Source organism: Hippopotamus amphibius, chromosome 7 (assembly GCF_030028045.1).
Source record: "Hippopotamus amphibius kiboko isolate mHipAmp2 chromosome 7, mHipAmp2.hap2, whole genome shotgun sequence".
Lineage (NCBI taxonomy): Eukaryota > Metazoa > Chordata > Mammalia > Artiodactyla > Hippopotamidae > Hippopotamus > Hippopotamus amphibius.
This window is the reverse complement of record NC_080192.1, coordinates 112,961,175-112,975,954: the sequence shown is the minus strand read 5'-3', so window position 1 is coordinate 112,975,954 and position 14,780 is coordinate 112,961,175. Positions and strand designations below refer to the sequence as shown.

General features: G+C 36.9%; 2 protein-coding genes across 4 annotated transcripts in view; one reads left to right on the top strand and one right to left on the bottom strand.

Moving 5' to 3' along the window:
- SLC3A1 (solute carrier family 3 member 1) overlaps positions 1-8,698 on the top strand; it is a 30,120-nt gene extending 21,422 nt beyond the window's left edge. The window contains exons 8-10 of the mRNA XM_057743474.1: positions 1,740-1,907; positions 2,926-3,042; positions 8,258-8,698. Of these exons, the coding sequence (XP_057599457.1) occupies positions 1,740-1,907; positions 2,926-3,042; positions 8,258-8,698 (726 nt within the window). The remainder of the gene's footprint in view (positions 1-1,739; positions 1,908-2,925; positions 3,043-8,257) is intronic.
- Positions 6,967-14,780, bottom strand: part of PREPL (prolyl endopeptidase like) — a 57,621-nt gene continuing 49,807 nt past the window's right edge. For all 3 annotated transcript variants that reach the window (XM_057743471.1, XM_057743473.1, XM_057743472.1), the window contains 5 exons: positions 14,299-14,515; positions 11,320-11,469; positions 10,794-10,917; positions 9,866-9,939; positions 6,967-9,512 (listed from right to left, as the gene is read on the bottom strand). In XM_057743471.1, the coding sequence (XP_057599454.1) occupies positions 9,423-9,512; positions 9,866-9,939; positions 10,794-10,917; positions 11,320-11,469; positions 14,299-14,515 (655 nt within the window). In that variant the 3' untranslated portion in view covers positions 6,967-9,422. The remainder of the gene's footprint in view (positions 9,513-9,865; positions 9,940-10,793; positions 10,918-11,319; positions 11,470-14,298; positions 14,516-14,780) is intronic.

Here is a 14,780-nt window from a genome sequence, read left to right as displayed (position 1 = left end):
GGTATGTATGCTTCTAGGTTCCAGGAAAATGTCAGAGCCTTTCAAAGCCCTTTATGGTCTTCTTATTCCCAACTTTTGTTTTTTGGTCTCTGTTCAGCCCAGGTTGGTAACCCCACCTCAAACAGCTGTGATGATAATCAATTGCTGCTGATTGTTTTTGGCAAATGCCTCGGGGATAAGACAATCTGCACAGTCAACTCCGATAAAGAAAAAAATCCAACCAAAATGAGCTGCTAAAAAGGTCAGATAGTGACAGTCCTCTAGAGATGGAGCATTTGATGAACTCTAAACCTATTGTGGTCCTCTAGTGGCTACTAGGCCACTGGTTTTTATGTTTTACTGTTGGTTTTCAAGGCTGTCTTGAATCTGGGGGGCGGGCGTGAGATTAGGGCCAGTTAAAATGACACCAGTCTCGCTGGTTTCACTGAGATCCAGCAGTTTTTCTTGACTACTCCCCGGATTGTTGCAAGTCTCTCATGTCCAAGTTCTGAAAAAGCGGATTTTCACAGTTTTTGCTAGCATTCTCCTTGCTTTCATGATGGAGATTTTTGGAGGTCCTCACTCCACCATTCCAGGAGGGCCCCCTGTGTTCAGATCTTATAATGTAGTTTTAGCTTTTCTTTCATATACTGCAAGCCTCAGATGTCATAGGCAACTGGACTTCAGCCTGTGAGAGGCCCTGATCTCTGTCCATTGCCGATCTTAATTTCAGTTCTGAAAAAGAAAAGTGCTCTAGGTCCAGAAGACTTGAGAAATCACAGGGTTTCTTGTCAGATGCTTTTGAGAGAATGAACAATGGTAAAGTTTGACCTAATTTACTGGCCATAAAAATAGAAAAATACTTTACAATGGTCTATAAAAAGATAATTGTAAAGACAGTTTTAGTAGACTAAAGAAGAAAAAAAACAGCAACCTCCCCTTTTCCTGAATTCTAACAACCAAGTTCCTATTCTCAGATTCACGTTCAAAGGCTGGTTCTGCCTCATAACCTTGACCTGAATAAATGGTGCAGTTTCTCAGAGCTTGTTTCATCATTTGTGAAATGGAGATAACAATACCTGACAGGACTGCAGTGAAGGGGTAAATAAAATATGACGTAGGTGTGAAAGTACTTGTAAACAGTAAAGTGCCATGCTTGGCTTATGAATGAGATTTGAGTTGTGGTATATGGAAAGGTTTGTTAAAATATGTAATTAGAACATTTAACAAAGAAATATATTTAAAAATAGAAAACCCTGTACAAATTATTTTTATAAAAAGACTTTTAATAAAGGGCTGCAAATGTTTTTTTTATAAAAGTTGATTTAACTTTTAAAATCTGTTTTGAGTAGTTCAAAAATCACATACACACAAAGGGACACATCAGAAGTCTTTTTCTCTCACCCCATCCCTTCCACCTGTTCCCTCCTTGGGGGAAATACTTTTGTTTCCTTTCCTGTTAATATTCTCTTATCCAAGTGTGCAAAAATATTAATATGCCATAAATTTCATCTTATTTGCAATATCATCATGAAGTAAACTGCTATCACCATTCTGTTGGTGATAGCAGTCAGTCAAATGGTCAATTATACAGCAAGGAGCAAGGTTAGGGCTCAAATTCAGCCTTGCTGATACCAAGGTACTCACGGTTAACCATGTTTTTCTTTTCTGCCTGGTGAACTTTCTGTGAAATAGGGTAAATCTTCCAGAAAACTCTATATAGAGTTGTGCTCTTAAAAAAAAAGTTATCTGTTTTTCAGACTGGTGGGCCAGACAATGACCGGCTGACTTCTCGTTTGGGGAAAGAATATGTCAACATCATGAACATGCTTGTTTTCACGCTGCCTGGAACTCCCATAACTTATTACGGGGAAGAAATAGGAATGAGAAATATTTTAGCCACAAATCTCAATGAAACCTATGATGTTGTAAGTTAATATAGCTTAACCATGCACCACACCAAATCCTCATTTTTTGCCAAATCAGAGAACTGACTTATTTCTCTTCTGCTGCTGAAAATCATGATTACTTAGCTTTTGTTTCTTACTGTTAGGCAGTGAGAAATTTTCAGCTTTCTTGATTGGGGAGCTTGTTAAAAATGCTGCTTCCTGAGCTACACAACTGAATTTCTTGTGTAGAGCCCAGGATCTGCATTTCAAAAATGTTTTCCAGCTGATTTGCAGGTGCACTAAAATTTAAGAAGCCATGTTTTGAGTCTGGAATATTATTCATTGCCTTCTACCCGAAACATGCAGTTAAGAACATTTATTGTAGTGCTTGTCTGTATTGCTAGATCTTGCTCAGCCACAGCACAAAGATTCTTCCCTGTATGTTAACAAATGTAACGTACAGCCTTAGGCCTGAGTAGTTTAAATTTTGTCTTTGTTTGAGGCTACGGATCTCACAACTATGTTGCTGGGCAGATGAATTATCTCGAACCTGTAATTTGTATGGTTAGCTTTCAACTGTGAGATCCAGTTTCCCTAATATTTGGTCAAAATGAAACCTTTTCTATTTAAGCTCCTAAACTTGTGCACACTCATGTGATAACCAGGCTTAAAAGGGTACAATCTAGGCTCACGTGCACATGGCCGCATACTTGAATTCACCATCGCTGTGGATCACAGTACAATGAGTTTGTAAATGGCACATTTTGAAATCCTACATTACTAATTTTTAGGGAAAAGCAGCAAAGATTTCCAAGCATGTATCAATGTTCAGGTAGTAGTTTATTCACACTCAAGATGTCATTAACTATTTTCCAATTGAAAGTGTAAAGCTGGTTTATGTACTGAATGTTAAGGCCTTTTCCTTATGAATGCTACTGAATTTAAATAATGGCTGAGAAATATAGGGAATTAAATACTTATGAAGTAAATCATGGCCAAATTACCATTTCTTTTAATAACCAGATCACTGTTTTTTCTTTATGGTCTTTTAACATAGGATACTCTTCTTTCAAAGTCACCAATGCAGTGGGACAACAGCTCAAATGCTGGTTTTTCTGAAGGCAGTCACACCTGGTTACCCACCAGTTCAGATTACCACACTGTGAATGTTGATGTAAGTATCAATGAAAATTTTATGCTAACTCCAGGAACAGGAAATGAGTTTCTGTTGCTGACAACATACACTCACTTTGAGGTGTCTAAAACCTTAACTGATGCTCTTTAAAATCAATCACATAGACTTCTTTTTCAGTTTTCATTTTTAAGGAGTTTGCAAGTCATGTTTTTGGGAAAATACCAACTGGTGTAGAAGTGTATCATCTGAAGTATCATACAGAATATACAACTCTTCATTGGAATGACTCTGAGCTATGAAATACTAAGGATATTTTATGGAGGTCTTTCAGCAAGCCAGCTATCCTTTCTCCTTTCCTGCCCCTCTAAAGGAAGGGAAAAAAGTAGGAGATCAATCAATCAGTCATCAATCAAGGATAAGACTCTTGAGAGCAAGGCTATTTACCTACAGAAACTGAAGACATGAATTATTCCTAAAAGTAGCTGTTCCAGAAAAAGCATACCCTTTAGCTTTTGTCTGTACTATTTTCTGTTCCTCACGGTGATGAAGTTTGCCAAGTTCAGCAAACAGATTTCTTAAACAGGAATGCATTAATTCCAGCAAAGTGCTAAATACATTTCCTCAAACCAGAAAAATGTGAATGGCTTCAGGTGAGTTTCAGGTGTTTTCATTGTAAAACATTCTAAACTACTTAAGGGGAAGAGAAATTATTAGCATCACATGAGGATGCAAGTTTTATAGCATCTAGTAAGTATTTTGAAAACACTCCCCAGATTATTCTGATATAGAACTTCAAGCAGACCCTCCTGTTCCCACAACTCCCTGCTCCGAGCACCCCAGGGATAACTTTGTCTTATATATTCGTAGGTCTTTGAAACACAAAAGCTGTATTTTAACATTTGTTTTGGATTAAGTGCACTTACTGATTTTCATTATGTCCAAATGTCCAAGATAGTCCCATAGGCCAATTTGAACCCAATATGTAAGAAGTCCTACATAAAAATATACATCAACAAAGACAGTCAGATTAGTCAAGTCTTTAAAATGATCATAAGTAATGCTTGGAAGGATGCTAAATCATAATCAAATAACCAAAAGTCTCGGGGAATGCCATTTTAATAACAAGATACCTCCATAATCACCCTAGAATAAGGTGAGAGTTTAAGTAATTTCTAGAAGATAGAAAGTAAAATTAAGATTACAGTGAAACAAGAGCATAGAAACCATAGTGTAAAATACACAGGAGAAAACAGCACTGACCAGTACAGGTGAGAGCACTGCCAGAATGTTCCACCACTGTTGCAACTGGCTGCCCCAGAATTTGCCTGAGGAAACAACTCAGGGCCTGTTTGGTGATAACACTTGTGTTGAGTAGAGCAAAGCTTGAAACAGTGTTAAACCTCTACAAGCACAGTAGAAGAAAGAAGAGAAGAAGAAAACCTAATTTTAATGATGTCCCTGCGATGATTCACTGAGGAATGATCTCAGAAATAAGAGCTGTTACTCAGTTCACAGAGGCCTTAAGAGAAGGGCAGGACCCTAGGTAGCTGATTACCATTAGCAGGAAAAGAACATCTACACCCCAAAGACAAACCAGACCTACCTCCAACTTGGCTTCTCACAGTTACTAGAGGCAGGCAACTGAAGACAGGCAAACAAGGGGTATCAAATACAAAAATAAATGAATCACCAAAAAAATCACACTATATTTGAGAAAAATTAAGACCATGAAAGAGAGAAACCATTCCTGACAAAACATGATAGAAAGCAAAGAAAATATGACTTCATTATTAAGTAAAATTGCCCCCTCCCTGATAGACTATTGTTTTATGTAGCCCCTTGACTCTCCTTTAAATTAGATATCTTAGAAATATAAAAATATTGTCAAAATAAACAATAACACCCAAGTTCTAATGACTATGCTGGAAAACTGACCCAAGGGTTTATCCCAATGTGTACTGCAGAAAGGCAAAAAAGTTTGTATTTTTTTTAAAACACAACATGATTATATCTTAATACACAACCAAAATACAAAACATCATAATAAACTGATGGCAAAAAAATATGGTATTTCATTTGCACTGCATGACAAATGGTTAACATACTTAGTGATAAACAAGTTTTTAGAAACCAGTAAAAAAGACATTGATATTCCAAGGGAAATGAAAAGAAAAAAAAAAAGGCAAAGATGTTAATAGTAAAAACAAAATTTTTGATAATGTGGAGAATAAATCTAGAAATTGGAACATATACCAAAAGAGTTTTAGAAAAAGAACAGAGACTAGAAAAGAGAAAACCATAAAAATATACAGAAAGAAACCAAACTCGAAAATAGACTGCCTAAGAAAAGGACTAAAAATTGGACTGGCATCAGACTTCTCAACTGGATACTAAAATACATCAGAACTCTACCTTCAAAGCTGTAATGGAAAGCTGATTCTAAACCAAGAATCCCATATCCACTCAAACTACCATTCAAAAGCAAAAGAGAGAGGAGCAGGCAAGGACCCAGATTTGACCATGTATAGCCCGTTTCTGAAAGAGAAATTGGGGACTCCAACAGACCCAAAAAGGAATCTAAAGGGAAGACATGATGTATAAAACATAGTGAGGAAAGGAACCAACAAAACTTAGGGATGAATAACTTTTGATACATAATGTACAATAAGGTATTCTGGAGTAAAAATCTTAGTGATTTGTTTCTATATGTAAAGTAGTGGCAGGGAGGGTGTGGGTGGGTGTGTGTGTGTGTGTGTGTGTGTGTGTGTGAGCAAGTGCACATGTGCAGGCTAATGCACTTTACAAGGATGGAAACAGTAACTCACTCTAGATTTGAGCTGTCCAGTAGCCGGTAACCACTATGACTACTAAAATTAAATTAAACAATTAAAAATTCAGTTCCATAGCAGCAACATTTCAAGTGCTCAGTAGCTAGTGGCTACCATACTTTACAGCACCAACACATAACTTTCGGTACTGCAGGAAATTCTACTGGACGGCATTGCTCTGCATGTTGAGAAAAATATGTTTTTAAATGGTCATTACAGTTTTAAGGGTAACCATCAGAAGAACAGACATAAATGCATAACTTCCAAAGTATATTAGAAGGAAAAAAATTACATAAAACCAATTGATCCAATAAAAAACTAAAAAGGAAGAAAAATAAAACAGTATAACTAAAATAAAAAATAAAATAAGGCTATAGGATTATATCTAAACATATGGTAATCACAGGTATAAATGGGTTAAATTCACCTATTAAAAGATATAAACTCTTGGATTAGAAAACAGACAAAATCTGACATAAAGAGACATAGCTAAAACAAAAGGACACAGAAAGAATCAAAATAAAGATACTACAGGCAAATGCTAACAAAAAGAAAGCTTGACACCTAGCTATAGCTTTCAAAACAAAAAAATGCATGTACCCTTTAATTCAGTGACTTCATTCCTAGATTTCTCTATCTAGGAATACTTGCACATGTGAAAAATGGTAAACAGTCAAGGGTTTCCACTGCAGCACTGTTTTTAACAGCAGAAGACTGGAAGTGATTTATATATTTTATCAACAGAAAACCAGTTGAATCAATTATGGTTAATCTATACAAGAGACAATATGCAGCTTTTAAAAAGAATGAGGGAGTTCTCTGTGCATTGATATGAGACCACCTCTAACATGTACTAAATAATTTAAAAAAACAGGGTAAACAATGGTAACAAGCCACTATTTGTGTACAGAAGGAAAAAGTATGTTACCTGTGATTGCATAGGCACAGAATGTATCATTTCATACGAGACATAAAATGAAAGAATATAGACAGTAATAGTGTCTATTGCTGGGAGAGAAAATGGGAAGCTAGGGGATGGTGTTGAAGAGAACTATTTTATTTATATATTACTCTTATAACTGAATTTTATATTGTATGCATGCATTTTCTATTTAAAAAAATAAAGTTACAAAAAGCAGGTGCGGAAATATTTAATAGCAGACAAAATAGAATTCAATGTGAAAAGCATTATGAGACAAAGGCAATTTTCAAAAATTGATAAAAGAACATTCCACTATAACTCATGAATCTATGCATCTAACAATAGCTTCAAAATATATAAAACAAGTACTCTGATAAATGCAAAGAGAAACTGATAAGTCCAAAATTACAGAGAGACACTTCCAACATACTCAGTGGTAAATCAAGTAGACAAAAATAATAGTTAACACTTACTGGGCACTTCTTATGTGAGTGGCACTGAACTATGCTTTTTCATGCATTACCTAAGGCTACAGAAAATGTTAGTAGTAATTTGACGAGTCATATACATATACAATATAGATGTACCATAAACACCTTTGTACCTGATAAACACAGAATAAACATTTTTTCAGACATTCATTAGATCTTCATTAAACACTACACATTACGCATCTGCCCCAAATACCCACCACTACCACTGAGTTCAACATGTCTGGCAAGATACAATGAATGAATGTTACCACTGATTTGGCAACAGCTTTTATAAAGACAAATTTGGCATTATGAATCAAGTATCCACACTCCTTGACATAGTAACTATCTTTCTGATATTTATATCTTAAATAAATAATCCAAATATGGGAGAAACATATTAGAAACTTGAATGTCAAAATGAAAGGGAATGATTAAGCACTGTAGAACCATTCAATAGAATATTATTCTGCCATTAAAATGACATTTAATATAATAACAGACGATGCTTGTTAATCCCAATCTTCTTTAATGGGCATATATTACTTTAACTTTCACTTTAGGCAGCATTTTGCTCTGCATCCCTTTTTGCAATTTTCTGTTCATAATTAGCATCTGCTAATGTTACACCAATCTACACATTATTTGGCAAAAGAGAACAGAGAAGCCCCAATTCACCAGAAGTTCTTGGAATCCCTGGCCATGACAGCTGCTTTTCTGCCAGTTAAATATAACATAAAGGGACTTTCTTTAGGCAAGTTAAATATCCGTTAACTTGGACATGGACATTTAGTGTAGTCAAATTTGGCCTCTACATCAGCTCTGGCCAAGACGTAGCAGAGAACTGTGCACATTGCAATCACTCCTAGACAAGGTGAAACCTGGAATCTGTAGTTTCTATTAGTAGTTAAATAAACTATTCTTAATTACTTATTAATACTTAAAATTTGGTAGTTATTTTAAAGGGTAAAATTGAAGCAAATTTTTTTGGGAAATAAACATTTACATTAATATTCTTTTAAAAAAAATAGGTCCAAAAGACTCAGCCCAGATCAGCATTGAAGTTATATCAAGATTTAAGTTTGCTTCACGCCAGTGAGCTGCTCCTCAGCAGGGGCTGGTTTTGCTACTTGAGGAATGACAACCACTCTGTCGTGTACACAAGAGAGCTGGACGGCATAGACAGAGTCTTCCTCATGGTTCTGAACTTTGGAGAATTATCACTGCTGAATCTAAAGGAAATGATTTCAAATATTCCCACAAGGGTGAGGATACGGTTAAGTACCAATTCTGCCTCCAAAGGCCATGAAGTTGATACACATGCCATTACACTGGACAAAGGAGAAGGACTCATCCTTGAATACAACACGAGAAATCTCCTTCATCGCCAAACAGCTTTCCGAGACAGATGTTTTGTTTCCAACCGGGCATGCTATTCCAGTGTACTGAACATACTGTATAGCTCGTGTTAGGCACCTCTATGAAAGAGATAGAGACGCTGGCATTCTGTTCTGTTCTAAGCATCTGTAGCAACTTCCCGTACAGCAGCATGCTGCTAGGTGAACGTTATGAACGGTCATTAATTCTTAGATATTTCTGTAGCTTGAGTGAAACTGCCTTAGGCAGGGTTCTCAAATTTTTTCAAGAATAATAAAATGTTTAAAAGAAAATTATCACTTGCAGGAACTTCTAATTTTTTTGAGATAGCATCAATATGAGATGATGAGAGCACCTTAGGACAAAGATCTAATGAATTTTAATGTGAGGAATGTCATCTTCTTCCATAAAATGCAGGTACAGAAATTGGAGGATGACAGCTGCCAGAGTGTCTAAACTGTTCACTAGCAAAGAAGCAAGACCTTGATTTGTAAACTGTTCAAAGAAAATCATAGTAAAACAAAGCTGTTCTGATGGGGGAAAGGGGAAAGTTCTGCTGTCACCAATCCTTCCTTCGTTCCCTTCTCTATGTCCTTCTATGGAGCATGGTTTGAAAACTACTTTCCTAGGTTAAGGGGCATGTGCATCAACGGAGACAACAGTATAAGCAAGTGAGCTGTATACGAAACAAAACACGGATGGAGAAGCAAATTTTAAAAAATTATTTACTAACTTAAAAAACTCACTTTTGTTAATGTAACTGGAAATATGACTATGAAATATTTCAGTGTGTTTCCAATTCCCACTGAATGCAGCATTTCAGAATTTTAGATATTTCTTAAGATGCTCGAAAACACTGGTGCTGTCAAGTCCAAGTTCCTCGTACAAGAATTTAATTTGGGATGTAATCTAAAAGAAACACATTTTAAAAATTAGATAGAAGGCCTCTGTTATAAAAACTCCAGTGTTCAAGTCTCTCCTTGTCCATCCATCTTCACCCAACCCTGAAGTCAGCAATTTATGGTAAAGGTATTTTTTATTTGGCACAAAGGCAAAAGGCTCCCAACAGTTGAGATTCAATTACTTTCTCTGACAGAGCTCACTTAAGACCTTTTCTCTTTATTGACTCTGCGTTCCTCCTTCCCCAAGACCTGACAGTTGGTGAAGCAGCTGGCACAAACGCTGCTGCAACCACTGTGAGGCCGAGTACCACACATCACTAACTGGGGGATCTGTCAACTTACAGGGGCTTGATAGCTTACCTTTTTGTGAGAATCCTCAATCACATGATTGCCTCCAGGCTGAATATCTAAAATAATACTGGGGGCTTGATAACCTGAAAGAGTTAACATATGAAACAATTAGAAGGTTTTCGGCCAATTAAGAACCCACCCATTTCACCTCCTCCTTCTAAGCACTCTATTAAAATAATAATGGAGAAAGGCGTAAACCACTACTACCACCAACAAAGAGAGGAGAGTGGGGGGAGAGCAGTACAAAACAAATTTCTGAAACAGGAAAAGCAGGAGCAGGACCAGAGGCAGAGGAAACTGGATGGAAGAGACTATAGGGCCACATGGAGGAGGAAGCCAATCGGTCCTATGGAATCTGAGAGCCTTGTGACCTGGAAACACCAACTACAGCAATGGGTGGGAGTCAGACAGAGCTGAATACAGGGCAAGTGTCTGAAAACGTAAAGGTGAGACCCTCGGACCCTGAGCCCAGAAGGTCCTGGCATGCCTTGTCAAGGAAAAATGGTGAGAGTTCTTGTCTAATAAAATAGAAAGATCAAGAGAAAATTAAAGCTGCTAGTTTGGGCACTACCGCTCCGGAGCAAAAACTTCCGAATTTGTTTTTAGAAATTTCCAAGAATAATAGCTCAATTAGTTTTGTTAAAGGATGAGTGATGATATGGTATGATAGTACACCTCCAAGTTACGTAAATATTTAAGCGTACTTATTTCTTTGTGCCTTGCCTACCTTATTTTAATGCTGTCCTTTGAAAAAGAGGCGAGGCAGTTATAGGTATTACATTTGCTTCAACTGGGTAGTCAACATAGGAAAAACAATGATTTGTCTAAAATCATGGGTGACTGATTTGGTCTGCAGCATGAAATGTACTACTCTGAGCAGTACACTGAAGGTGACAGTCCATATAGCTACGTCCCCTGCTCTCAGGTGGTCTCCTACCTTCCCCGGTGTCCTTCGCATGCTCCGCGATGGCTTCCTTGAGTTTCTCAGTATAGTTCATGATTCCTTTCAGAGGTACACGTTCGTCATTTTCATAAGCTGTGATGTGAATCGAAGGATAATGCTGAAAGAAAAGAGATGTACAAAGAATTTATATTACTCCTTATGGTCCCTTTCTACCTTATAGATTATGAAAACCAAATTACCTCCAACTTTTTTTCCCCCTAAGTGCTTTTTTTTCTCATTTGATATTCTTGAGAGATATACAGCATCACAATACTAGACTATTTGTTACCTGGCATAACCTTTTCTTGACTAGTGAGACCTTGATCTTATCGAATCTAGTCTCCTGAGCTATGAAGTTGAAACAAACATGGAGCGTGAGCAGAGAAGGGGCTGAAAGGTGTCTGAGTATCATAAGGAGAAACAATCTAAGGCCTTACTAAATTCCTGCTTCAGTTCGGGTGAATATCCTTTTCATTATTCTACCACTTAAGGATTGTATATCATAACTGTCTTTCACTACCTGAGGTTTAATATTTTGATAGGGACAGTAACGTTTTATGTAGTTCTTGTGTTTTTCATCAGATGAAGGATTCCCCCATTCTTCTAATTCTTCTAATGTCAGAGGAAGTGTAGTGTCCATCATGGTGTTGAGAACATCCAAGAAAGGTGCCTTAAAAAAAAAATAGCCAGAGAAATTTAAACTTCAATTAATAAACTGGTAAAATGAGTTTCAGAAAAATGCTATACTTTATGAATATACAAGCTGACATGAGAGAACAAAGCTCAAGATGTTATGTACATTCCCAGGAGTCAGATTAATTAGCCATTCTGTAACCAGGGCCTGTGATTTATAACTGGTTTTTAAGGTATTCAGACTCCTTAAATGACAAACGGTTTATCTTCCAATTTCACAATTTTTGCTTTTAGTTTAGTTTCTTTTATTCATATAACAAATGCTGCCACCTCACATCATTAGGCTACTATTAAAAAAAATTGTTGGGAAGGACATGGAGAAACTGGAAAACTTGTTCACTGCTGGTGGGGATGTAAAATGGTTTCTCAAAAAATTAAAATTAGAATTACCATATGATCTAGCAATTCTTTCCTAGGTATATATCCAAAAGAAATGAAAGCTGGGTCTTGAAGAGTACACCCCTGTTCACAGCAGTCTTTACAATACCCAAAAGGTGGAACTGACCCAAGTGTCCACTGATAGATGAATGGATAAGCAAAATATAAATACAATGATACAATGAAATGCAGCCTTAAAAAGAAGGAAAATTTGACACCTGCTACAACACAATGGGTCTTGAGGACATTATCTAAGTGAAATAAACCAGTTATAAAAAGACACAATATATTGTATGATTCCATTTATGTAGGAGGTAGCTTAGTGTAGTCAAATTCATAGAAAACTAGAATGCTGGTTCCCAGGGTCTAGGGGAAGGGGAAACTGGGGAGTTGCTATCTAATGGGTATAGCGTTTTCGTTTTGCAAGATGAGGAGTTATGGAGACTGGTTGTACAACGTGAATGTGCTTAACACTACTGAACGGTACACTCTTAAAAATGGTTAGGATGGTAAGTTTTATGTTATTTTACCACAGTTAAAAAGTAAAAATAAAACCCCAACAACATGAATAACTCAGTTGGACATTTTACATTATAAAAAGCTAATAAATGCTAATTGAAGAAAATCTGAAAAATATCCAAGTTGAAAAAGAATATCACTCATTGGCTTATAACCAGTGTTAAGCATTTAATAAAACGGGAGCTGCTTTGTTCACGTAGCCATATAATCTTCTGTTAACATGTCTTGCAGCTTTCTCTCCTATTAACATTAAGCAAATATTGTGGGCAAATGCAATTCTTTTTGGCTGCCTAGCATCTTAGCTCCTTTTGTGCATCCGGAGTAGCTCTAACCTTATAAGACAGCCTGCGTCTCACTGTAGAGGAGCTAAATGCCAGATAGTTCCTTCCCCAGCTTTCCCTCAGAGTGAGAGTAGCCACATGACTTAGGTTTACCAATCAGAGGAAACGTGCTCCAAACTTTGAATGAACTGTGGGATACTTAAGTTAATTCCAATTCTTCACTATTATAATCAATGTGGGATAAATATCCTTACACATACATTTCTGATTATTTCCTCTCTGATTTCTAAAAGTCAAAGTAATTTCTAGAAGTCAAAGGTTAGTTGCATTTTCTTTATAATTCTGCCATTATCTTTGTGCATAAAGTTTTTTCCCTTCTATACTTAGTATTTCTATTAAAAAACAGATTTACAAATCAGGATTATTTAACACTTATTTACTTAATATGAGCCCACAGTGTATAGCCCACACCCTAAAAAAGTTAAAAAAAAAAAACAAAAAACCACCTGAAAATAATTCACTTTCTCCATCCCAGTCATTATCTTTCAGAATATCTACAGTAGAAAAACAAAATTTGCCACCCCCGGATTATTTCAAGCTGAAAACAATCAAGGCCCAAAAGACTCAGGAAGAAACGCTGATCTTCTCCCTAATTGCCTGAAGAATTTAGATAGAGGGTGTATTATAGGAATATCACCAGATAATAAATATAGACCAGCTGTGGCGGGGAAACGCTTAGAGACCAGAGTCCACTCTGTGTCCCATGGTCTCTGCTAGCCCAGCTAATGTTTGTTTACCAAACTTTGGCTTTTCCATCTCCATGTGAATTGCCTTCTACCCCTTGAAGTCCCAGATCATTATCCTCAACATCCTCTTTCATCTTTTGCTGAGGATGGTGTTTAAGGTGAGTAACCATGGCCACCATTCTGGGCATTTTGGTGAGCTACTCAGTTTTCCTGGGTCTCTTCCATGTATACATGTTATTAAACTTTTGTTTGCTTTTTCTCCTGTTAATCTGTCTCATGTCCATTTATTCTTAGACCAGCCTAGAGGGAAGAGGAAAATTTTTTCCTCCCCTACACTAACCAGGAAGCAGAGGGAATGATGGAGGTGAAATGAGCTGCTATAATTTCATAACTTTGGACATAACTATAGAGCCTTTTCAGAACAGGAAAAGATATTTCAACTAATGTACAGCAAAACTACTCCTAAAGACCAATAATAAGAATGGAGTATCTGAAAATAGAGAGCCCCTAAATCCAGGACTGAGAGAAATGTTGATGGGCAATAAGAATCAAAGGAGTTCACACATGCCAGAGTCAGTGTGCTTTGCGTGATTTCCTAGATCTGGTGTTTCATATATGCGTTGTCTCTTTTCCATCAACTCTAAATGTTCTTACAAATAAAAAATGATCACTGGGAATAGCCATTAATATCCAGCGGAAATCCTTAAAAATCAATAAAGAACACTGTCAGGGAAGTTCTCCCAGAGCTACAATTCTATGTTTAAAATTTTAAAGCTTTGTTATACTCCTATGCTATGGGAAAACTGTAACAGAAAATTTTTCTTAGAGCATCTATTACTTCACACCTCCCTATTTTGTAGACAGTAGAGACAGAGTACTTACCTCCAAAGTCACAGCTCTCAGCAGTTCTGGATTAGAATTACATAATGCTCCCACAAGCACCCCTCCAGCACTGAAAGCAGTCAGGGCTGTTAGACTTGGCTGAGAAAAGCCTTGACCATGAAGCGTCTTAATGCAAGCCTCTAAGTCAGCAAGGCCATTGAGTTTTTTAGTTAGACGGCCGTCAGCGTGCCACTGGAGGCCTAACTCACCACCTCCCCTGAAATGAAAGGGCAAAAAAGTTTTAGTGGGGAAAAAGTATTAATGATATGGGTCAGTGTCAGCAAACTATAGCCTATGGGCTAAACCTACCCAGAGGCTTGTTTTTGTATGGCCCTTGAGCTAAGAAGGACTTTTACATTTTTAAAGGTTGGGAATAAAAAGCACCAACCAGGAATATGCAACAGAGACCATATGTGGCCTGCAAAGCCTAAAATGTTTATTATTTAGTTCTTCAGAGAAAAAGTTTGCCAACCCCTGACATA